This window comes from Podarcis raffonei, chromosome 1 (assembly GCF_027172205.1).
Source record: "Podarcis raffonei isolate rPodRaf1 chromosome 1, rPodRaf1.pri, whole genome shotgun sequence".
Lineage (NCBI taxonomy): Eukaryota > Metazoa > Chordata > Lepidosauria > Squamata > Lacertidae > Podarcis > Podarcis raffonei.
Genome location: NC_070602.1, coordinates 87,839,287 through 87,866,015, shown reverse-complemented (window position 1 = coordinate 87,866,015; position 26,729 = coordinate 87,839,287). Strand labels below are relative to the sequence as shown.

At 42.0% G+C, this 26,729-nt stretch overlaps 1 protein-coding gene across 2 annotated transcripts; it reads right to left on the bottom strand.

Moving 5' to 3' along the window:
* Positions 1 to 25,315, bottom strand: LOC128420851 (cytochrome P450 27C1). Of its 2 annotated transcripts, none has more exons than XM_053402851.1 (9): positions 24,684 to 25,315; positions 15,318 to 15,508; positions 12,452 to 12,651; positions 11,194 to 11,403; positions 10,334 to 10,497; positions 8,010 to 8,176; positions 4,917 to 4,995; positions 2,907 to 3,110; positions 1 to 239 (listed from the first exon to the last, which is right to left on the bottom strand). In XM_053402851.1, exons 1-9 carry the CDS (start codon positions 25,038 to 25,040, stop codon positions 120 to 122), a joined length of 1,692 nt encoding a protein of 563 aa, XP_053258826.1. In that variant the 5' UTR covers positions 25,041 to 25,315; the 3' UTR covers positions 1 to 119. The 2 variants fall into 2 exon arrangements, with proteins under 2 accessions (XP_053258826.1, XP_053258837.1); XM_053402862.1 differs by having other exon boundaries at positions 15,318 to 15,435; positions 24,684 to 24,780.
* Positions 25,316 to 26,729: the final 1,414 nt, after the last annotated feature.

Sequence of the window (26,729 nt, the reverse complement as noted above, 5' to 3'; positions counted from 1 at the left end):
CATAATTGTTTAGCAGGAGAAAGAGAAACCTCAAGGGAGGCATATAAAGCTTGATTACAGGATTCCCATCATGCAGCTTTCGGTCAGAGGTCAGGCTGAGGAGCCTCCTGAAGGTCCTACTACCATTTCCTGTCAGCAAATTTCACATTGATGGAGTTTGCAGGAGTCAATAGTCCATGGGTTTTGGCATAAGCTGGTTTAGTTTTTGGAGAAATTTTTATTTCAAAATTTTGAAGCAGCTTGAAGGAGAAAAAAACAGAACACTAGAATTAATAAAAACTGGATATGAGAAAGGCAACAAGAATATTGATAGTCCTAACAGCCTACATTGTGGCAGAATACAGGATCCAGTGGTACCTCAGGTTACAGATGCTTCAGGTTACAGACGCTTCAGGTTACAGACTCCGCTAACCCAGAAATAGTACCTCGGGTTAAGAACTTTGCTTCAGGATGAGAACAGAAATTGTGCAGTGGCAGCGGGAGGCCCCATTAGCTAAAGTGGTACCTCAGGTTAAGAAGAAGAAGAAGAGTTTGGATTTGATATCCCGCCTTTCACTCCCCTTCAGGAGTCTCAAAGCGGCTAACAATCTCCTTTCCCTTCCTCCCCCACAACAAACACTCTGTGAGGTGAGTGGGGCTGAGAGACTTCAAAGAAGTGTGACTGGCCCAAGGTCACCCAGCAGCTGCATGTGGAGGAGCGGAGACGCGAACCCGGTTCCCCAGATTACGTGACTACCGCTCTTAACCACTACACCACACTGGCTCTCAGGTTAAGAACGGACCTCCAAAATGAATTAAGTTCTTAACCCGAGGTACCACTATAGAGGCAAGAGCCTTATTGATTCCCAACAGTGGCTAGAGAAGTGCTTTTGTGAAGCAGCCATCTCAAACTGTTCATCCCCTAGCAACTGGCATTCATTGCCCTTTAACATGCGCTTCCATTTACCTGTTATAGCTAACAGCTGTTCTCTGTGAATACCTATTTTGTAAAAAGCTCTCTCATCCAATGGTCATCATCACCACATCTTGTAGCAGTAAGCTCAGCAATTTAATTATGAGTTGTGTAAGTACACTCTCTCCTTTGAAACTACTGCTAATCAGTTTGATTGGCGATTCAAATTCTCAAACTACCAGAGGGGTGAGCCACTGATCTAGGTAGAATATCCTAGGGCGCTACAGAGACCCCACGTGGTGTCCACTGAAGGAACGTGAGGTGGAGCACTGGCAGTTCTGGGGTACACTACTCCAGTGAGACTTTTTCAGAGTAACTGGATCAGATGGTGTGCCTTCTGAGCAGCTTTCACCCCAGAACCCCTTTTCAGCTATTAATCACTGGTGATGAAAATAAGCTGCTACTGAAAGGGCCCAAGTATTAGGCCCTTTGCTTTAGTCTGCAGAGCCTTCTGTGCCAGGACGGAGTGGAAGAGTATTTTCCATAAACACTCAGTGAACAGTTGTTTTTGGAAGGTCCAAAGACTGAACTAAGGCTGCAGTCCTGTGTGTGCCTGAGAGTAAATGCCATGGAACTGAGCAGGGCTTACTTCTGAGTAAACATGCTTCGGATTTATTTCAAGGCTTCATTAGTATGCACACTAGCAGCAAGTCCCACTAAGCAGAGTGTGGTTTATTTCTCAATAAGCAACTGCAGGAGTGGACTGTAAGATTGTGCTATGGGGGAACTCGTAGCACAACCACTATCTGCCCAAAGCCAGCTTGCTATAGGCCCCAAACAGCTGACTGGCACTTATAGGAAGACTGCTGAGATCAGCTGCAGTATGGAGTGCATGGTAGGGAAATCCATGGCACAGCTGATACCTATCCAAAAAAGGTGGGATATAATTGCAATAAAAATAACAATAACCTGAGCTTCCTATAAGTGCTGATCAACTGATTGACAGTTACAGCAAGCCCCAAAATGGGGCTTGGTATATAGCCAAATATATTTGCATGACTATCTTGAATTGAAGCTATTCATGCAAAGGATCTACCTCTGTGGGTGCAGTTTGAGACACACCCACAAAATATTTTTTGTTCTGTTTTATGTCTGAAGGTCCTGCCAACCTGTCAAAATGACCGACATGGGGTTGAGACAGCCAGGATCTGGCTTGCTAGTTAGATCATGTTCCTTACCCCTGCCTTAGGGGAAGGACAATATCAGAAATTATATAAGTGAATGATTTCATTATATAATTCAAATTAAGAATTGGGAAAGATAGCTTATTTGCTATTACAGATCATTCTTAGGACCATAAATCTATAGCCTTTTTTACTTTGAGTTCAACAATATGGGCACTTACAGCCAAATGGCCCACGTGACTTGCACCAGTGGAGCACTTTGAGGACTGGGTCTAACAGTGTGAACCACTATGTGTCTACTCAGAAGTAAATCCTATTAAGTTTGATGGGGCTTGCTCCCATGTAAAAGGGTACAGGATTGCAAACTAAGTCACTTATTGGCATTGCATTTATAGACCCCAATCCTTGCAAAAATATATACAGTGGTACCTCTGGTTGCGAACGGGATCCATTCCGGAGGCCCGTTCACAACATGGAGAGTGCAACCCACAGCGGCGCGTCTGCGCAAGTGCGGGTTGCAATTCGCAGCTTCTGCACATGTGCATGATGTCATTTTTGTGCTTCTGCGCATGTGTGAATGGCGAAACCAGGAAGTAACCCTTTCCAGTACTTCCAGGTCACCGCAGGACGTAACCTAAAAGAATGTAACATGAAGCGGACATAATATGAGGTATGACTGTACAAATGCTAAACTTTAAACATGTGAGCAGTCACACTGAAAAGAAAGCTATTGCTGGTTCAGGGAATTAATCTGAATTTCTGAAATACAAAATCACACATATTTTAAACATTTTATATAGCAAGGAGATGTGCTTTAGTAGCCTGCTTACCTGTATTAGTGCAAGGTGAATTTCAAGTTCAGCAATTCTTTTTCCTATACAACTACGTATACCATAACCAAAGGGGATGGAACCAAAATTATCCACTCTGTCCATATTGCTTTTCCTTAGCCAGCGCTCAGGCTGGAACTCATTTGCTAATGGGAAATTCTCTTCCTGATATGATGTAGCATAATGACAGAGTGCCAGCTGGGTCTAATGAAACAAATGAACATATATTTACATATAATTTCCCAAATGCCTGTTAATGAACTACTTATAGTTTCCTAAATATACATTTTATGATATTTAATATAAATTCAGATTATTCACAAGGATCAATACAATTGCTTAAAAAGTTTAAAAAACATTGGACAAGCTAAGATGCTAAGAGTGCAATCCTATATACGTGTTCTCAGAAGTGAGTCCCACCAAGTTCAATAAAACTGGCTGCCCGATGTGTATAGGATTTCGGCCTAAATCAGATAAAACAGAACTGACCCATTTATAAAAAAAATTGTACTAAAAACTATACTTCTTTAACTTCACAAAAAGCTACCATGCTCTCTAGATTCTTCCTCCTAGAAAAAAAAAGTGTGGCTCATTAGGTCTACCTTAAGTAATTAGTGTGCTTCATGAGCGTGTCTCAAAGCAATCTCAAATAGGTGGTTCCCTTCAAGGAGCACACCACACTAAATTTGACATCCTCTCACATAAAAGAAAACCAGATGTTTGATGCTTCAGTTAGTTGCATCAGCATTATCAATTACTTTTATTGGGAAGGTTGTTGGATGCATGACTGAAATGCAGCCTCAAGGCAAAATCCATTTTTAAAAACTACTACCCTGCTTTTGGGACACAGGTGGCGCTATGGTCTAAACCACTGAGCCTCTTGGACTTGGACTCCGATCAGAAGGTCGGAGGTTCAAATCTCCGCGATGAGGTGAGCTCCCATTGCTCGGTCCCAGCTCCTGCCAACTTAGCAGTTCGAATGCACATCAAAGTGCAAGTAGATAAATAGGTACCGCTCCAGCGGGAAGGTAAATGGCGTTTCCGTGCCCTGCTGTGGCTTTGCCAGAAGCAGCTTAGTCATGCTGGACACATGACCAGGAAGAACTGTCTGCGGAAGCAGACAAACGCCAGCTCCCTCAGCCAGTAAAGCGAGATGAGCGCCGCAACCCCAGAGTCGTTCGCAACTTAGTTGTCAGGGGTCCTTTACCTTTACCTTGCTTTTGGCATACCATTTGGGGGGGGGGTGAAAGCAACCAGCACTGTGGAAGAAGGTGGGCCAAGGGTAGTCAGAATGAACGGTTCACCAGTCTTCTCCTTATGTCCAGTAATTTCTCCATTCAACAGCATGGCAAAGGGGAATACTGAAGCAGCTCATCTCATGTACTATGTCCCCTGATACATATTACCCACAAGGTAAAAGACCTCTACCAGCTAACTCCTGTTCCCATTCTTCGGGTTACTGTTTTACCCAACTTTTTATCGGTGGAGAGCAGAATAACATGTAGTTATACAAAAAGTACAATTTCAAGTTACCAGTTCCTACACTCAAATAGGTTGAAAATACCATACAGTATAATTTTAGAATGTTTCAATGTTTCTTTTAAAAATGGCGCCTATGTTTTAAGCTAATGACCTCACATGGCCAGGGGATTTCCTAGGTGCTTTAAGCACTCACTGCAAATGCTCACAACACAAATTTGCATGTTCTAATTCATGTGTATAAATGGCTCTGAAAATTCAAGATGGTGTATGGCTGTGCCCAGATGTCCAATAAGCAAATGAATTTTCTTCTGTTTTTAAGACTTTTTTTTTTTTTTACAAAGGAAATCTGGGTCCCACAGCAAAAGAAAAGGAGCTTGGGATCCTGAATAACATCTCTGAACATGCCTAAAATTAAACCAGACTTTCACATAATAGCTCATTTCCTAGCAAAGGCAGTTTCACGTATCCAGAGTAAATCTGTGATTTCATCCTTTCCCACTCCTTTCACAAAGCCATTGTACAACTCACCCCTTTAGGTATCAAGTATCCTCCAACAATCATATCTTTCTGGGTTACTCTACCGTTTCCTGGTAACACTGGATATAACCTACAAACAAGTGTCAATTAGATATTCAGTGCCTGTAATGTTATATTTCTTTAGAATTATTTGAAGGTGCCCACAAATGGGAAGATAGGAGGAATTCAGTGAGTAAACACTGCATATTTGGATTTTTAACAAGGTTTTGACAAAGGCCTTCAACAATGGCCCCTATATTTTTAAAAATAGCATTAATTGGATAATAGAACAGGGCCCCAATACTAACTAAATTGTTGGAAGTACAAGGTAAGAATAAACTTTTTTTTTTACAATGTAGCCAAGTAAACAGGGAATCTGCTTCAAGACTGTTGCCTCTTAACAAATTGAACAGTGAGGCAGCCAAGGTCATAGAAAGCACAAATTTATTTAGGATGGCAAAATCTTTAAAAGATTGTGAAGAGCTCTAAACTTATGTGGGGCATGTCATTGGACCCATGCCTTTAGCAAGGCCACATTCTGGATCTGGTCTTCCTGACTGGGCAGAAAGAGGTCAGGTCATGGTCAGGTCACTTCCTGCTGAGATTTTGGTTTTCAGCAGCTTTTCACCTCTGCAAAAGCAGGGGAACTATTATAACTTATTGGAGGCTGATGGATCCAACTAATTTCCAGACAGCTCTGGGAGACTTTTTGGCTGATATGATTGGTGCTCCCTGTCATGTCCTCCTTGATCTGTGAAATAAACAGGTGACCCAGGCTATTGACACAATCACACACACCCCAATGTCCTCTCCCACTTCATACAGCCTGACTCCTTGGTATACACCAGAGCTTAGGACAATGATATAAGCTGGGACATGTTGAACACAAACAGAGGAAACCTCCAGATGAATGCAGCCAAACTAGAACCCAAATAAGGGCTCATTATTAAGCCTACTCAGTGGCAATGAAGTCAGCACTATTATATCCAGTAGAACTTTCCCAGATACTGTAGGACATTTTATATTCTGACTCTAAAAAGTTGGTGGAACCAATGGTGGCCCATTATAATTTGTTTGCAAAGCGTTTTGAGAATAGAGTTGCCTGCATCCATGAAGACATTGACTTCGCTATTATAGCAGGTGAATCTCAAGAGATATTTAGAACATTATCTGGTTCTGTTTTTTTCAGATGAGCTTCAGTTGGTATGGCTTGAGGACATGAACAAGATGTGTGGATTGGTGTGGACAATCACATGTGCTCTTAACCCATGCCCTTCATGGCTGATAAAAAGTAGTAAAGAGGGGGGTGGACAGTTGCTTTTAGTTAATTAGTGTTCTTTTTATGTATTTGAAATTTTGTATTATATTTGTTTTTATAATTGTACATAAATTTGTAGTAAGCACCAAGTAAATGTAATAAACCACTACTAATACTAACAACAACGACAGCAGCAACAGCAGCAGCAACAACTACTACTATAACAAACTGAGTGATTGGGTAACAGACTGACAGATGAAATTCAATGGAAGTAAAATGATAAACATTCCTAGTTTCATATATAGAATCTAGATTGGCTAAAACCATACAGGATCTTGGATGTATCATAGAAAACTCAGGGTCCTACAGCAATGAAGAAGATAAACTCAATATTAGAAAAGGGGCTACACTTAAATGGAAGTATCATAATGCCATTTTTAAAATCCATGATGCAGTCGTCTCACCCCATCTCAGTAAGAGTAATGTCAAGCTGGAGAAAATATAGAAAAGAGCAATATGCAATATAAAATTATACATGTTTACTTAGAAGTAAATCCCACTATATTCAGTGGGGTTAGTGCATAGGATGGCAGCCTAAAATACTGAAGGAGATGGAGTATTATTACTATTACAACTGCAGCTATAATCCTAAACACACCTACTAGGGAGTAATCTCTACTGAACACCATAGAACTTACTTCTAAGTAAATGTGCATCTGATTGTGCTGTTAGAGAAGGTATGTGAGAAGTCGACAAAATTATTTTGTTCTGTTCACAAACCACAAACTGATCAGAAAAACATGAGAGGAGTTACCTCTCATGCAAAACATAATCAAATTAAGAAATGCTTGTTTGTTAGTTTTGTATCGTACTTGTCTACTATTGCCACTTGATCGTATGCTGGTTACTAGCATAAGCTGTCTTTCAAAAACTTCGTTGAGAATAATCTATCAATAACTATTCGCCATACAAGTTAAAAGGGAAAGTCTATCTTCAAAGACAGTCTACAACCAACTATCTTTGCTAACTAAAATAGTGTCTTTCTCCACCATACCTTCCTTGTAATCTTCATTGAGGCAGCTGACTAGATTTTATTCAGGTGAAGTAGGAACCCATGGTTTCCTGTTGCAATAATGAACCTGCATAAGCCTCAGGCTCATATGTTTTCTTTCCATGCACAAGAAACAGGAAGCCACGGTTTCCATTACATCTGAATTTTGGGAAACCATGGTTTTTTTCTAAGTGTGATTGGTTAGCAAACTAGAATATAATGCCACAGTTTAAAACTGGTTTGTTTTAACTGATCACACTTAGAACATACCACAGTTTCCTGCATTCAGACATAAGGGGGACAGCGGTTAGTTGAAAAGATAAAGTAGAAGTTCCCAATCTTTTCTCGTTGCATATCATAGGGAACGGGAGAGGAGTATGCAAACAGACTCTCTTCAAATGAGAGCACATTATGTAAAAAAAAGTCACTTATTTTAAAGAACTATGGCAACTTTGTGAAGCTGCAGGTGGAGCAAGTTTTTGAACCTACTGGCACAGTACTCTGAATATTTAACTCAAAAGGAACTCAGAGAAGCTTCTCTGTAATGTAGGGAACCTACAGCCCAATTCAAAGCCTGCTTAGTCAGCAAAAAGTCCAATTGAATTCAACGTTGCTTGCTTTTATAAATGTGCATTAAATCACTATTAAAATCTGCAGAGAATAGTGAGACATACTCTAATACAAATAATGAAGGGCACGTTAAAAAACACAATTGCAATTTAGCTGAAACAAAGACACAAAACAACAAGAAAGGAACAAAAACGTTTAATGGTCAACTTAGTTTTTCTGCACTTACCTCAAGGTTTCTTTGAGAAGGGCTCTGATCATTGGTAAGTTGGGGACGTCATGTGCATCAGGGATTTTATCTTTCCCCAAGTTATTGACTATCTCTTTATAGACAGAATGCTGCACTTCCGGGTGCTTTGCTAACAGGTACGTCGCCCAAGATAAAGTGAATGAAGTCTAGGGCAGGGAAGAGACAGTACCAATGGGAGGGAGAACATTTAGTAACATTTGCTAAGCAGTAGCATTTTTCATTTTCAACCAATGGTTTGTTATAACCTGAACAAAATGCAGATATGATTATTATTGTTGTTCTTCATAACAGCTAATTTTTATAAAGCTCTTACCCGAAGAGCACAATCCTATGTACTTTAACTCAGAAGTTACTGACTTCCCATGGTAACCATGAGGAGGAGGGGGCAAGCAGCAGTTACTCCACTCTTTCCAATTTTGTGCTACGCTGCCTTCAGTCCCTCATTTCATTATTTTCATTATGTTCTGCATTATCATTTTTCTAAAAAGCTCTGGACAGCTTCTCTCAGTAGAGGCTGGGAGCCGTGCCTAACTACATAAGAAATTGCTGTGAGCTAAACAGTGTCTCCTCTCAGGTTCCCAGCTCCTTCACATCCTCTTCAAAACTGGCACTGTGCTAAAAAAGCTGAAGTGCTTTGAAGCCCAGTAACAGCTGCCCTATTCTATTCAAAGTCTTTAATAACCCCTTTCTGTGCCTGCTGCTTTTATATTTTAAATCATAGCACTGAGGGACCAGGTCTTAGACACTTTCCTTCATATAGTACAGAATCATGATAATCTGGTTATTATAATCTACATATATAATCTACAGAGGGAGATATAAATTAAGACAACTGCTCTGATAGCACAAAACATTGCCAATTCAAGTTGTATAAAAGAGCTTGCTTCAAAACTAAAAGTAGAAATGCATGTATAGAACATATATATTTGACACACTTTGTTTTATTCTAAGGTCCTCAAGTTAATGTCCCCACCCTTCAGGCTTAAAATCAGAACCTACTAAATTCAGATGTGGAATTAGTTTTAATTAAAGCAAATTATTTATGTTAAATAAAATCCTAATCATACTTCCATAGATGTTTCTGGGGAGAGTATTGTAATTCAAATCTGTAACATAAGGTAAAATAACATCAACTCACCCTTACCAAGGGCCGGCCCTACCATGAGACAGAGTAAGGCAGCTGCCTCAGGTAGCAAGTATTGAAGGGCAGGGAATCCTGCACCCACTAAAGTCACCACCCTTAAGATGCAGTGGAGGATGTTGAAATATGATTCAATGGTCTGCTGAGCTTTTCTACATGGATTGGGAATGGGAGGATGAAAGTTCTCGCCAAATGCCTTGGGTTGACCCTGTCCTTACCTGATGGCATGAAATACCATTGTAACTTACTACTTAACAACACACTCACTTTTGCCTTGCCATCTTTCTTAGAGAAATTCTGATAATGGTATTTGTTCTACATATATGTAGGCAGAAGCAGACTAGTTTGCTGCTCCTCAGACCTCAGCTATAGCTTTACAGATTTATAGAATTTATTTATGCGTCTGAGATAAGTCTAATATTAGAGAACAATGCAACAGCGGGTGACATGGTGGGACTGCGCCGCCCACCTGACCTCCCATCTGGCTGAGTCACTCCAAGAAGGAGAAGGGGAGGGCGACAGTGGCAATTATGACAACACAGTGCAAATCCACCAGCGGGAGGGAGCACTGGATTGACCTTGCCACCGCCACACCCCTCCTTCTCTCTGTTCCAACATGTTGCAGTGACTCAGCCAAGTGGAGGTCAGGTGGGTGGTGCAGCCCCACTACATCATTTGCTGCTGCAACAATCGAAACATGAAATGCTGTTTATACTGTATTCTATAGGAAGGAAAATAACTCCATATTTATTTCACACTGGTTGCCTAAAAGCAGGTTTGTTTTTTGCCAATTATTTTTATTGATTTTCCAAATTGTTACAAATCGAACCAAATTAATTCAATTTAATATGCCTAAAAGGAGGTTGTATCTTGCAGCTTTAGGGATATTCTGTCTTGAGATAAATGGACCAGAGAGGTCCAGCCCTGCTTTGAGCCAAGGTGAGCCGCTAGGCTTAGGCAACACATTGGAAGGGTTAATGTGAGTCCTGATCCCATTGTCACCCTGGATTGAAACTCAGGCAAGGGAGAAACTAAAACAGTCCTGATTCTCTTTCTCCTCCTGCCTCGCTCTCTCATAAGGAATTTAGGAAATGTCCACTGAACAACAATAACAGTAATCATATTGATAATGTAATAACAACAGTCATAGCAGTAAACCTACTGTATCAACTCCTGCCAAAAGCATCTCAGTCATATTGGCATAGATTTCTTCCACTGTAAGTTCTTTACTATTAAGCAGAGTTGTGAGAAGTCCACCATCTACCTCTTTCCCCTGGTCCAAAAGGGACTTTATATCACGTAATTTATTGTCGACATGAATTTGACCTTTGCGATGAAGAAAGAAGAAGGGGGAATGCATTTGTTAATCAGTGAGATTTCGTTTCTCAAACTGTTATTTCTCATTTGTCATTTGGTGACAGCAACCAACACAGGGCTTTCATAACAGGTTTAGAGTTGTGTGCTTTTTTTTGTAAGCTCACTACGCATTGCTTGCTAGAAAACTGTCCTAGCTCTGCTAAACAAAGTGATCTGCTGGGCAAAGCACATAACTGCAGCCCCACATAAATTCTGTTGTACAGCAAATTACACTCAAAGCGAGGGAAGCGGTATGGCCATTAACACGGCTGAAATATGAGATTTTCTTTTCTTTTTGCTTTCTAGGTAAGGTGCAATGAGAAGTCAGACTCAGTTGAGATGTTCCTCTAAAGTCTCCAATCCATAGTTTGGAAGATAAGGAATGGCCTAAAGCAGGTGTGGTGAACCTCACCCCAAGGTCCAAATGAAGCCCTCTACGTCTTTCTGTCTGGCCCCTCAGACTCTCCCTGAGGCACACACCCTTTTCTCATGCCACGTCCTCGCTGGTCCGGCTCTGCACCTTCCCTGGCTGCTTCTGCCTTGCTGGAATGCATCCTTAAACTGCAATAATGCCTCGCTACATTTATTAAGGAAGCGGAAAACATTGCCCTCCAAATTACTGCAAACTTATGAAACCAAAATGATTTTTTTTAAAAAAAAACTTACTAAATCTGAAGAGTCCATCCCATGATCTACAGAATTCTCTCCAAGGTTTTGGAATAATTGGACGAAGCCATTTGGGGATGGCTCCTGCATACATGGTAGTCTTGAAACTACTGAACATCAACTCCAAAGCTTCAATGTATTCCACAGTGTTCTGGGGGATCTGGTTTTCCAAGCACCCCAGGCGGCACTCATACAGAACAGTTGCCACTCCTATAGAATAAAAATACATTGGGATTTATTCTTTTCCTTTCCAAAGTAATTCAAGGTGAAGAACTAAAGCAAGCTAACAAACACCCACAACAAGAACCAAAGGCCCAGTCCTAGGCACATATCTGGGAGGGAGACCCATTGTCTCAAAACACATGGGATTAATTTGCATGGCTATAATATTGTCTGTACATTTACACCAGTGCCGGATTTACGCATAAGCTAAACAAGCTATAGTTTAGGGCCCCACTCTCTTGGGGGGGCCCCAAAAACTTAAAGGAAAAAAATGTAATTCACTATTAATATACTACTTCTTAATTGTATTTCAGTTCAACAATTACTTTGATAATATACATATTTTGTTATGTGCAAACGGCTTTAGATACCTGTTAGGTCCATAAATTACCATATAGCATATATTCAACACTAAAACAGTAACAATTTGTTGTTGACAAAGGACAGCTGGACATATAAAGGGCCCCATTACCTTCAGTAGTTTAGGGCCTCATGAAACCTAAATCCAGCCCTGATTTACACAAAGCATTTTTTGTGGAGTAAGGCAACATACACATAGCATATGGTGTAATGGTGCAAACACTGTACACTACATTACACTGAAGTGGAATAATGTACAGTGCAACTTTATCCATCTGCAGCACAGATGAGCAATATATGTGGACCAATGTATGCCTGTTAATGACATCAGCTCCATCCACTGTTGTCCATGCCCACAGGCATGCAGCCTGCAAGCAGCCGTCCAACACCACATGTTTACTTTGCAGGCAAAAAAAGTCAACTACCTCTGATGTACTGTGGAATGTATTGTGAGACAATTATATTGTTCTCCTTAATAGCTGAATACTGCTTATCCAGACATTGTACCTTTGTGTGGAACATAAGTGTGTTCCTTTTGCCAACTTGAGTAATGCAAGAACAATTGTTGTTGATGATTATAATATTAATAAATAATAATAATAAGCAATAATTGTTGATGAAGCACCAACACAGCCACATCTTCCATTAATTTCTAAGAATGAATTATCAATCTCACCTTCCATTGAATACTTGAAAAAAAGGCTGTTAACATTTGTCACTGTTTCCCCATCTTCTTCTTGATTTCTGAGAATGTGGATTCTCTTAATTAAATCTGCAATAACTTCATTAACTCCTCCTGAGAAAACGGCAACATCTTTGGGTTTTACCATTTTTTGCCTTAGTACACGCCTCATTTTTAGCCACTGTTCCCCTTCTCTGGAAGAAATAACAGTTTAAAATTATCTAAATAATTATTTCCGTCAATAAGTAAAAAAGAGAGCATCTCTCATTAGAAAGCCATAACCAAATGTGTCTATTCTTGAAAGTGTTGTTGGAGGAATAATGTTTGTGTGCTGATTATTCAATCATTTAGATTCAACAAGAAGCAGATAGCACATTGCCTTACTGGTTATATTTTACATATTTTACAAACTGGTCCAAGTCCAGTTTCAAGATAAATAACTATAAAAAGAGATAGCAGTGCCCTTGAAGTTGCCCATCAACAATTAGCAGACTGAATAGCAGACTGAATAGGCAAACAGTTCACCTGGTCTCAGCTGTCGCTACTATATTGAGATTATATATTTCCATTTGAGACTTGTTTCTAAATGTGTTTGTGCATTAGCATATGCAAACCTGTGTCTTCTTTTGTCCTCTTGTTTTGATAGTTTTTTTTCTGATTCATAAGAGGCCACCCTAGAGGTGAGGTGTGCACACGCATGTAAAACTGTGCAGTCTGATCAGATCAGTTAGGATACAATTAAGTCCAGCTGCCTCCCCATTTCCCCCTCCTCCAGAAAAGGTGCCTAGCACTGTTCTTTGAACTGAGGAGATCTTTGTGTATAATGGAATATATCTGGATCAGTGCTACTGAATTTTGTTATTGTCAGAGGCTCAGGAGCAGAAGAGCAGGGGAGAGAGCAAATAGAGAGCGGAGGAGAGGAATCAGAGGGGAGCGTAGGGGAATATGACAGTAAGTCCCATCTCTCAAAAAAAAAAAACTCTGCAAGCTCACGAAGATAGGCAAAGATGACTACAGAGGAGAAAGTCAAGCAACTGCAGGAAGCGGTCTCAACGCTCTACGCAGAATTGGCTGCGTCTAAGAAAAAAGAAGGAGAAACAGCTGCGCTCTGCCAGGATCTGCAAGCCAGGTGGGACAGATGGGGAAAGGAGGGGCAGCTGGGAGCCAAGCCGGAGGGAGTTGGCCTCGGGAAAAGGGGGGCGAGTATTGTGACCCATTTTGACGGGAACCTGCAGCAGTACCCTAACTTCAGAGCAGAAGTAGTTTTCGCGCTCAAATTGCTTCGGAAAGACTTTAGAGATGAGGAGGAGAAAGTGGGTTTCATAATCACTCATCTGCATGGGGAAGCTAAGTCGTGGCTGCGAACCTTGTTACGCGAAAATGACCCCGCCCTCAAAGATTCAAGCGCCTTTATTGAAGCCATGGACGCTTGCTTTAAATCAACGGTGGATGTGGATGTCGCTAGAAGGGAAATGCATGGATTGCGGCAAGGAAAAGCGACGGTGCGCCAGTATCATTCCCGCTTTTTTGGGTTAGTAAATGTGCTGGACTAGCAGAAGGACCCAGAGAAAGAAGGAACAGAGGAAGAGGTGGAGTAAGGCTAGAATCTTAAGCTGGTGTCAGGGGGGAGGAGATTCAGATGGGACTTCTACGGTCTGATGGATAGACGTAGCGTTGCGCGCTGCGCGTCTGGAAATGAAACTGAACTTCAATAAAGACTTTTAAACTTGAGCAAGAAGCAGCGTTGGTCTTGTGTGAGCTGGGACCTTGGGCAGCGCTGACAGTTATTAATATATATCAAACTAGGTAATGGGGTGTCATAACAACTCACATGTAAATTAATTAGAAGTTTTGAGAGGAATGTGACCCATACCACTCATACCAATTTGATCAGAGTTTGATTCCCACCCCCCGCTTCCATAAAATGCATCTAGTCCTTGCTAGCTTCCTTATACTCTTAAGTGGTATATTGAGGGGAGATCTGATGTTAAGCTAGTGGACCTGATGGAGCTCATACTTCTCCTTCTCTCCACTGTGCCCTTGGGGTATGTGGGTGGCTGCAGTGGGAAGGAGAGGATCAATAAGCCCCATTCACACAAGCAGAAGTCTGTTAAGCAAGCAAAATGCTGCAAGCAAGATGATACAAGTAGATATTATACTTTAAGTCTAATTATTAAATGTTCGCTTTCTCAGTTGTGCCATGCCGTTTCGAATTAAATGCCATACACTTTAGTGGACTTTAAATATATATAACAGTGGGGTGATTGAAGCCTAACATACAACGGTTTGACTGCATATTAAAAATGGGTGACATTCTATGTTAGTCAAACACCGAATAGATCCATTGACATTGATGGACTTAAGTTATGGGTTTACTCTGAGAATGACTAACATTCCAATTTTATTTTTTTAAATTTGACTAACATTGTCACCTTACGCATTTACTATGGGGGAAATGGAACATTCCATCTCTAGACTTACAAAAGAAATACATTTATTTTTGTCCAGACTGTAGCATTAAGATGCTGCTAACCTTTACTAATGTACAGCTTAGTTCTTACTACATAAAACACTTAGCTGCTGCAATGTTATGTGATAAAAGCAGAAGAATGTCTGTGAGTCATAAAGGGATTGGCTTTCTTTGGAATAAGCACATTGCATCAATAATTACTCTGAATGTTCCCTAAAGGCATTTGCCAACACTCATCCCCATAGGTATATAATTATGCTACAAGCACATTCTTTCAAGAAACGCATTAATCAAAAACAGTTTAAAATGTATCATCAGTGTCTTTTGTGTGAAACCCAAAGATCTAAACATTGTTTGGCAACGTAATGCCAAAAATACCATTGCACTCACGCAGATATAAGTCCTGTAGCTCTCCGTCGTAGATCCCTGTATTCCTGCCAGGAATCCATGTCAGCTCGTTGTGGCGCGGATCCTTCTTCCCGAAGAACCTGAGCAACCATGTCTCGATCTGCAATGGATACAACTAGTTTGGGACCAAAATGAGACTTGAAAATTTTTCCATATTCCCGAACGTGCTTCTGCTATGAACGAAAAGTAAATTTCAGATGAATACATTATTCATTCTTACCAGCAAGAAAAAATATAGTCATATGGCTATGCAGTTAGAAGTAATGAACTACATTATAGCCTGATTTCCCAGATTCCCTGGCACCTGAAAAGCTGCTGTTGCAGAGCTCAAGGAGTTGAAGCAAAATGGGTTTTAATCTGATTTTAATCTGAGCACAGGGGCATTCCCCCAGGGCATGGTTCCCTCTTCATAATGCAACATTACAAGTTCTGTCATGGACAAATCTGTATTGTGACCCAGGGAATTAAAAACAACATGATCACTTCAGGCATTGTACATAATTTCAAGAACTTGAAGTATAAGATCAGGTGTGCTTTCTGTTTTGCCCAGTTGTGAAACTTATGAAAATGCTCTCTTTCCACCCCAGTGGTCAAATATGTTTATTTGAATGTGTTGTTAGAGCATGCAAACAATATATATTTATTCATTTTATAGAAATGATATTATAAACGTTATAAGAGTTTGACATAATCAACATTAGATGTGTCTGAATAATTTTTTACAGTGTGTTAGGATTGGAATAAAAACAGAAAGTTAAGAAATTCCAACAAACCTGAAATGGAACTTTGCCCACATTTTTAATGTTTTGAAGTGACATTTTATTTATTTTACTTTATAATAAAAACTTAACAAAGCAGTGTACAATAAAGGAAGATAAAGTATAAAATATGAAAGATTAAGAACTTTATACAGTGGTACCTCGGTTCTTGAACAGAATCCATTTCAGAAACCTTTTCAGCTTCTGAAACATTCAAAAACTGAGGTACGGCTTTCCATTGCTTGCAAGAGCTTCTTGCACTCAGCAGAAACCACATTGCACGTTCGGGTTCCATAAAACGTTCAAAAGTGGAAGCATTTACTGCCAGGTTATCAGTGTTTGAGAACCAAAATGTACAACAACGGAGGCGTTTGGGAACCGAGGTACAACTGTAAATGGAAGTCTATAAAGCCAGTAATACAATTAGACAGTTATTATTCCATAAAATGGCAGGGTAAATGAAAGTCTTCTTAAATAAAAATATCATTACTGGCTGTCTAAATATCAGAATGCTAGGTGTTTCAAAATGTAACTTATTCCAGAGGTCTGGAGCTGAAACTGTAAAAACCCAGTTTCTAGTGTATGCTAAGCACACATCTGGGGCATACAGAACTGAATAGTGCTGTTTCCAGGCAGATATATATATATGAAGAGAAACAGTCCCTTAGGTAACCTGGTATCAAACTATTTAGGGCTTCAAAGGCTAAAAGGAAAACATTGAAATGATCTCTGTAGCAAGTTGGCAGCCAGTGCAGCACCCTCAGAGCAGGTGCTATATGGTGCTGACTGGCTGTCCCAGTCAACAACCTATCTGCAATATTCTGCTCCAGCTGCAGTTTCTGGACTAATCTTAAAGGAAGCCCCACATTAAGTGCATTGCATTAATCCAGTCTTCAGGTTGCCAGTGCCAGGACCACAGCAGGCAAGCTTTTCTTAGGCCAGGAAAAGCCATAGCTGTCTAATTAACTAAAGCTGACACAAGGCGTTCCTACCCACCAAGGCCACATGCTCCTCAGGTGACACAGGAGACTATATAGTATTCCTTCAGAGGGAATGCAACCCCATCTAGAACAGGTTGCTGACCTATCTCCCAGACACAGAAACCACTCACCCACAGGGCTTCCACACTGCCAGGTTTTAAACTAAAAGAGGGATTCAACCAAGTTGTTGTGTGCTCAGAATGAGGTCTGCTCATGCAGTGGAACTCCCACCTCCCTCCAGGTTTGGGGGCATGCTAGGGGGCACATGGGCAGAAGAGATGGAGGAAAGTCCCATCGTGAGAATATACTTCCTTCCCCACATGCATACACCCCTTAGCACTGTATTGAATTTCTCCATAGGTTTATTGGCCCTCAACCCACCTAGCACTGAGCTCTGTGCAGAGCCTGTACTCCTGACTCAGATCTAACAGAGGAATAGAAATATTTGTCTTCAGCATACTGGTAACACTTTGTTCCAAATCCCAACACATTCATACAGATATTAAACAGCCTTGGGAAATAATATTGCCCTGCAGAACCTCATAGTACAAATTCCAGAGGGGCAAACAGCACTCCTCCAAAGCTACTCTCTGGAACCAACACTGCAAGCAGTATGGGATCTACCAAGTGCCCACAACACCATGCTACAAAACCAGTCCAGAAGGATACTGTGGCGAATGATATCAAAAGCTGCTGAGAGATCAAGCAGAAGAAGCAAGAGTGTTATGTACTGAGTTGAATAGGATCCAAACTGCAGCAGTCTGATTGGTCCTAGAACAATGCAGCAGTATGATTGGTTGGCAGGAACTACCCAATCATGCTCCAGATAGAAGTGAATCCACAACCTGATTGGCTTACAGTAGAATTCCGGAATTAGCCAATCATGTGCAGCCCATTGTGTAAATAATGTATATAAAGCAGATACTTTGAGGGGACTTTCATTCATTCCTCCTCACCACTATGAGCTGAATGAAGAGCATGAAATCACTTTGCGACTCTGAGTATATTTCAAAGAGCATACTCCCCTTCTCCCAATGAAGGTCATACATCAGGACAAACAAAGCCAATTCAGTCCCAAATCCAGATCTGAACCCAGACTGAAATTAGATGAAAATAGCTTCATCCAAGAATGGCTACAGCTCATCCACCACAACCATTTCAATCTCCTTTCCAAGAAAACATTAGCAGTTGGTTGGTAACTATCACAGACTAGTGGGTTGAGGGTTGCTTTTTGTTTCTAGGAACAGCCATGTTAGTAACAAAATATTCCATTTTTGTTCAGTTCTTTCTTCTGCAATACTTTTGGTTTTCCCATTTCTTGGAAAAATCTATTTATGGTCTATATACTGATTGCCAAGGGAAAAAATACATGCCCTTAAATGTCCCCACCTTACAGCAGCTTTAATCTTTTAAATACATTGCAAAATTATATATAATTTTAGAGGGAAGAAGGCTTATTCACATAGCAATGAATCTCTGCCAGCTGGAGACAACAAGAGGACAATTATGAAAGAAGAGCTGGTGAAAAACATTTGAACTATGAAGAATTTTAAAAAGTGCCTTCCCTAGCAGATTATATTACATAAAGATGAAATATTATACTTTGTTTAATAAATTGTGACTGAACCACTTTATTTCAAAACTGAGCAACAAAATCTATTTAAAGAAAGAAAAACTAAAGTTGTGCTTGAGAATTCTGAGATTCATTTGGAAATTATGCTCAGTGTTCAAGAACAACTGCTTGGATCCTAAACTGCCCTTCTATGAATAGAAAGAACTCTCATCCAAGGAAGGCTTCTGCAGGCAGAGTGAAAGGTGGTGATTTTCATCCATTCCTTCCCCCACCCCCTCCCACGTTGTTCCTGGAGGTCCCCAGGCCTCCAAGGCATATTTTCAGAGAGCACAGAGGGCTGCAGAAAAAGAACAGAATAAATAAAAATCACATTACCCGGCATGTGCAAGCTGGAGTATTCTGTGAGAGTTCTGCTCTCGTGAGAATTTAGGGATCCAATCTGCTATGGCCTCAGTAGTGCTGCAGATAAGGGCTTTCTTCACCAAAACGAAGCAAAACAGAAAATCTAAATCTGGCAAATGATTTTTAAAAACCTCCTAATAATCCCAATGACGTTTAAATGCTGTGCTGTGAAATATTGCCTGCTCACTGAGCTCACCAATGTCATACAAGCATTTAATCTTTGTTCAGTCATTAAAACACTGTTTATAATTTATGTCATCGTCCCCCGCCAGCTAATGTCACATACCACTTCACATGCAAATATATAGATTTTTGGGGGGTGGGAAAATCATTCTCTGCTTTCTTGCTTAACAATGCAGAGAACACATTGCATGGCTATAGCTCTTCTAAATGAAAGATGTTTCTGTTTAACCAAAGCAGAACTAGGCATAGATGTTGTGGCCTGGCTTAATGTTGGAGTCAGGTTACTGACAAACAGAACCTTCATTGTAAAACCACTCAACTCCCTCCCCCACTTTCACATATGGTGTGATGCATGGAACATTCTGCGTGTCAGACTGCATCTTTTAAGTAGCTGCTGTGATTGCTCAAAGATTTCAGATTATTATTTTTTATTCTATTCACCTATGTTCTTAACAGAGTTTTATTAATTCTTTTAGAGAGTTGCATAAGTGTGGTGGTTTGCATAAAACTCTTGAACAAGAAAGCTACACAGTACTACAGACTGAGTCATGTACTTGCTTGCTACCACTTCCTGTAGCTTCCAATAAACTGTAAATGGTTTATTTCCCTACATGGATGTACAATCGAAACAAAACGTCTGAGTTGATTATTTAATTCGCTATTCGCTTTCTATTGTGCAACCAACATTGTGAAAGGGTGGCTTTTATGTCAATATCTTCAATAAATGCATGGGTGATATGAGGAGTCTAACATGCAGATTCCTTTGTGAAGCCCACAGGCAGGAGTTGAGGGTGCAGCAGCCACTAGTTTTCAGAGCCATGCTTCCTCTGAACTTGGAGGTAATATACTGCAATCATACCAAGTGCTGAGGCCTTGCTGATGAATTGGAACAATTGTCAAATAACAATAGTATGCTTGTGGAAGACTCTTGAGAGTCCCATGGACTGCAAGATGTTCAAATCTATCCATTCTGAAGGAAATCAGCCCTGAGTGCTCACTGGAAGGACAGATCCTGAAGCTGAGGCTCCAATACTTTGGCCACCTCATGAGAAGAGAAGACTCCCTGGAAAAGACCCTGATGTTGGGAAAGATTAAGGGCACAAGGAGAAGGGGACGACAGAGGATGAGATGGTTGGACAGTGTTCTCGAAGCTACCAGCATGAGTTTGACCAAACTGCGGGAGGCAGTGGAAGACAGGAGTGCCTGGCGTGCTCTGGTCCATGGGGTCACGAAGAGTCGGACACGACTAAAAGACTAAACAACAATAAAATGCTTGTGGAAACTGGACCCTCTTTCAATGATGTTTGGTGCTGTTATTCATTAAGTGTTTGTGAAATAATCTCAATATCCATGCCGAGACCTCTTTAGTGCAGCTCATGACTTAATGGCATGAGTGGGCTGTTCTTGGTATGGATCAGAACCTACTTATACTACAAATCGCACCTTGGATTTGTACTGGACAGGACACTGGAGATCAATACATGGGAAATGTAGTTACAACAACATGGATAAATCCTTACCTGGTGATTAGCTTTATAGTGAATACAGCCTTCTTGGGAGAGAGTAATAGTAGTTAGGGTAATCTGCCTATATAAAGGCTAATGGTTACAAACGGTTTATTGACTGCTCTCCAATGAATTTCCTTCAAATAAATATTGCAAGTTGTCCCACTGAAGTACTAGTCAACTGCTAAAGCAAGGAGGCAGTATGGGCAGTTGACACTATTGTTCCTAGACACACTATCCTACATGCCACAGTTCATGGTCAGGCTGCACATTATGCTTCATGCGTAATAGAAGCTAGGCTTCTTGTTTTTATCTAAATAATTACAGCCGGGGGACAGGAAGGTTATTCCTTCCATCCACAGTTGTGACCCTCCAGCAGTTTCTTTTCTTCAAAAGAAAAAAGGAGTCCCCATTGTTGCCAATTGTCTCTCTGTCTCTTCAGGTTTGATCCCTAATATTCTGTAGAGTTTAAGACAATGAAGAGGTAGGGATGACCAAACACAGACCAGAGCCTGCGTTCTTTTGTGGCAGTGATGGTGATGTGAAAATCTTACTTACCATATCTACTACCACTGTATCCACAGTGGTCAATCAGCTGAACTTTTCTAGGTAGCTATGGGCCTGTTATATCCAGGTCTCTAATGGGACAACAAATCAGCCCTGGTTATCTGCTGTGCTACATTTGCTAAATGTGTTGCAAGAAAAACTGTTTGTATCCAAGCTGATTTAGCTGCTACATTGAAGGAGAATAACATTTTAGATGTGCCCTTGCCTTCTTATTACATTTGCAGAATGAGTTTAGTTGCTGAATTTCCTGAGCAGGTAGATTGATATTTGGACCCAAAGGTCTCGTTGTGGAACGGTACCTCTGCTAGTGCATGGGGGTTTCTTTCTTGACAGTTTTCACCTATTGAAAACTGGTTCCAGAGGAAGAGGAGATTGAGATGAAGAGAATTGGGAAAGGGGTTTAATTATGAGCCAGCCTTCAATCTACAATTAATGGGCAACGTGACTTAGAATTTGGTAGGTATTTCATCGAATCATAGAGTTGGAAGAGACCACAAGGGCCATCAAGTCCAACCCCCTGCCAAGCAGGAAACACCATCAGAGCACTAACACATTTATCTCACAAGCTTTTGGATAAGCTTGCTAGGTTGGTTAGGGAGATTGTAAATGCCTCTTTTATATGAGCATGTAGGAGGTGGTGGTAGCGGTGATGAAATCTCCTTTTGCAAGTCAGTCCCAGAAGATGTCAGTAAGTCATTTCCCTACATTTTTGTATGTCTTTTACTCTCTGGTCCTTCCACTTCCTCCCCTTATTCAGCGTGTATAAGGTACAACTGAGCAGCAAGACAAGATTTGGTGAGATCTCTATATGCTGTTGCCATCCCATTTTATCTTTCTTTCTCATCCAATCCAGGAGCGGCATGAGATCCCACATGGCTTCTAACATGCCTAGAACTTGGATGTAAGTGAATTGGCAAACTAAATCCAGAAAATACTGAACTGATATTCTGAGTGTGTGTTGTGCCCTGTCAGGTTTACAATCTGAAATCAATGCATTTGACTACTTAGCCCCCAAGCCAATTCTGAACTATTCTTAACTGCATATAAAGACCTGAACAACTCTGGACCAGTATGCCTGAAAAACCAAAATCCTCTCCATTGCCCAGTAAGGGCATTAAGATCAGCCAGCAGTCTTGCCACAGCCTAACGATGATCAGCTTGTGGTAACAAGGAAGCGGGCTTTTTCATTGGTGGCACCAGTGTTAGGAAATGCATCCCTTACTTAAATATAAGAGGTCTCATCTGTATTGGTATTCCACTGGTTTTTGAAACATGCTTGTTTACACAAGCATTCCCTTGATCTCTCAAGAGTCTCCTGTTTTATTACTGTGGTTTTTTAATTGAATATTTTAATTGTGGATTCTTTTAACTGGATTGTTTCATTGTGTGTTTTAATTATGGATATTTCTATTTGATTGATTACACAGTTGGTTTTTATACTTATAAACGACTAAGAATGCTCTTTTGGCATTAATCCATATAGAAACTAATGAATAACAATTGATTAATGTATTAATAATAATATAACGTTGTGATGCATTTCTTAACTCCTGTCTGCCCCCACATTTCACTGTGAGCACTAAGATCCACTGAGAGCACCCTCTTAAATATATTAGCAGGATATATCATATCATATCTTATCTTTCATTAGCAAGGGAATATGAAAGGACCCCTCAGCGGTTACTCACAACTACAAAACTTCCCAGTATGCAATATTTGATGGTCAAGGTAGCAACAACTGTGTGTGTGTGTGTGTGTGTGTGTGTGTGGTGTGTAATCCTTTTTGGCCATTTTAAAACCTGCTGAGGCCAACCTCCCGAGGAAAATAAAGCAGTCCCACATGTCGAGCAAAACAACCGGTCCCTGGGATGAAAGGCTTAGCGAAGCAGATGTAAAACGTTAGCGCTGTCAAGTGCCAGGAACAGCGTGGATGGCAAATGCACCAAGTCCTTCGGGGCGGGGGTGCAAAATGTGTTTTTGTGTGGTGTCAAAACACTCCTGGCTCCATAGCAACCCTCCTGTTATGCGACGGGGGGGGCGGGGAAGGGCTGAGCACAGAACCAGATGTGGGCAAATTAGCAGCCAAGCGCCAACCCAAAGCGGGGAGGGGTGGGTGGGGAAAGGATCTTAGTGTTGCCTCTCTTCAAAAATCACCCTGCCTCCCCCCCCCGCCCCGTTCAGGCTGGAAAGCAGACAACTGCTGGTCCCACCACCCTCCTCAACCCCACGTCACGTGGGGCTCATCTCCCCGCCAGCGTATAGGGCGGCGAACGGAGGAGTGTGGCGCCTTTTGGCGGGGGAGGAAGAGCCCTCGTCGCCCACCCGGCGCCGTGGGCATTTGGACACCGGGGAGCTGCGCGAGGATGAGCAGCCGTGGCCTCCCTGCGTCTCCTCCAGCCGCCACTGCTTCGCGCTCTCTTTCAATAGGGAGCGAGGGAGAGGCAAGGAAGGAAGGAAGTTCGCCGGGAAACGGGGAGGGTTTCAAAGCGCCCGCCTCCGCTGAGGGGACGTTTGTGCAACTTTCTCGCCGGCAGCTCGTGCTGCTGCTGCTGCTGCTGCTGCTCCCGCCCCCCCCCCGTCAACCATATCTATCTATATCTATCTAATCTATAACGTGCATATATACTCAACGTCCCCCTCCCCCGGGGACCTGTGCAAACGAAGGCGACAAAATGGTCTCTCCCCGGAGCTGAGGAGAAAGGTGCGGGTTTCAGCCCTGCGACCCCGGAGCTCCCTCGTCAGCTCCTCATGGACACACATACGACGCACGAGGCTGCGTCACGCGCGTCTCCCGCCACGGCGAGACGGTCCGGGGGGGGGAATAGTTCGGAATAAAAGCCTTGACCAAAGTCTGGAGCTCAGACATTTCCGACCGCAACACCTCCTTTTCACGTTCTTTTCAGTCCCCTCAGAGCATCTGCCACAAACAAACAAAAAACCACCTCAGAAGTCAGGCTTCTGACTTCAAAACTATTTAAATACCAGCTAGTTATATTTTCTGGCACCTATTTTCTGACTTGTCGGTAAAGTTATCAGACCGTTCTTTTATTAAAAAAAGAACGACACACACACCCCTACAATCTCTCTAGGTTGTATCTGCAACCCGATATTTTACAAAAGGGTTCATCATATACTCCTCTGGAAAACAAAGCAAGGCTACGTCTTGGAGAAATAACACAAAACTGATTTCATTTTCTGAATGGGGGGGGGGACACACACAGCTGCCCTCCTTGCTTCTCAATCAGACGACAAGGGAGCCCTGCGAGGGGAGAGAAATGCGTGTGAAATCTTCCTGTCCCACCACCGTGATTCACTCGCTCTTTTGTTGCCCAATTTCGTCGACCGTCTCCTGCCACGGATCCCCTTCCGCTCAATGGTACCTGGATCTCGTGAATGCGGCTGAAGCCATCCTTCCAGAAAAACTCGACCAGATTGGAGAAGGTCTTGGGTCCGGGCATTTCCCTCAGGCTCCTCACTCTCTGGTGGCTCGGGTGCTGGCAGGCGTCGAGGAGGAGCCCCCGGGCTCCACGGTCCGAAGCTGCCCCCATCTCCTCCTCGTCTTCGTCTTTGTCCTCCGCTCTCGCAGCTGCCTCCTTCTGCCCCTCCAGGGACGGGCTGCCTGAAAGTTTGGGCAGCTGGTGAAGCCTGCTGACAAAAGCCACGCCGCCAACGCAGCTCCTGCGAGGCTCCAGCACCTGCCTGCAGTCCCTTCTCAAGACCTTGGCGAGGAGAGACATTTTCTCTGTCTGCTGCACTTCAGGGGCTGCCGCCTTTCATTGAGTCGCGGCTCCTCTGTGGGATTTCTCGTCCAGCAGTGCTTCTTCCCCAAACTCTTCGCTGCCTGAGCATCAGTTTACACAGACCATTATTAAAGGCTCCCTCCCCTGAGGCTGGGAAAAGGCGGGGTGGCCTGCCATGAGGGGAAGGAGGCGGCATGTATTCTGTTTCATTTAGGTCAGATGAAATGCCCCACATGAGTGTCTGATCTGAAACTGGTCAACATGCAGGTTTTTCTACTCTCCTCCCCACTGTTTCGGCAAAAAAAGGAGGGGAGGATTTGGCTGTGAGGCGCCTCTTTCTCTTGGTCGGCTTGGTTTCCATGTGTCAGCTAATGCTCAGCCCGATTCCCAAGCTGCACAAAGAAGGGCACTCAGTGTGCAGCAGAATAACCAAAGGGGGAACCCTGAGTTATTCTGTACACAGAATGCTGAAAATGCATTCAAAACTGCATATGATGTCCTCCACTGATCCTTTGCCATGATGTCCTCCACTGATCCTTATAAGTGTGTGCATGCATGCCCTTTGCTTCTTATATATTGCTGAAGTACTATAATAGTATCTTGTAGCTGTCTAATATTTTCCAGTTCAACAGATTTGCTTTACGTCAGACCTGCCGGACATTGCATAACACTCTCGTGCAACAGTATCCATGCCTACCATTCTGGTTTTGTTTACACAGAGAATCATCTAAGTTTCAAACTATATTGTAATCTCTCTTTGAACTTTTCAAAAGTTAAAACCAATGAAAACCGAACAACATCAGTGAGCTCGCAGCTCCAAGAGAACCCGAACAGATTCTTCCCCTCACTTCTCACTGTGTTAGTTTTCTTCTGACTTGACCAAACGTAGCACTGTTCTTGGCTGAGTTTCTGTCTTGCCTTTTCCTCTACTCCCACTCTGCATTGCTGCTATGTAAATTTTAAGTAAAACAATAAAACATAATTTTCTATAGTATTATCAATATGACAGCATCAATATTTTCTCCATAACTAGAAACAGTCTTGCTAACACATTCCACAAGGGATACTGATGTTATTTTTAGTCAATAGAGTGCAATATATGTGCTAATGTAGGATTTAAAGCAATAGAAAGTCAATTTTAAATTAATTTTATTTGCTTGTTAGTGTTTGGTTTTCCACTTACGTTGCAGACCAGGAGTGGTATCTAAGTCATGCTCAGAGAAAACCCACTGAATGAAAGAAATTCAACATTTTCCTGTTATGAGTTTTCCTATCAGTGCATGCATTTCTGCTTGCCAGATGGAACAATGTCCCCCTCTTTCCCTCACATGCTGTTCTGAGGGTTCTCCCAACTCCCCAGACCTAATTGAGGGAGCAGGAACACGCAGGCACAAAGCCCTGGAACGCCTTTTGCTGTTTAGTTGAATCTAGCTCAATGGGTGGTATTAAACTAAATTTTACTGAGGACAGAGTCAACAAACTGAAGCTCAATCCAGATAAGACTGAGGCATTGTTAGTGGGCCTATATCCATCCTAGACCAGATGGAGAGGAGGTTGCTTGCACTTGATGGGGTTACACTTCCTCTGAAGGTGCAAATACTTCTGGATCCATTGCTGTCACTTGCGGGTGGCCTCAGTGGTGCAGAGCACCTGCCTTCAGCTTCAACTGGTTGCCCAGCAGTGCCC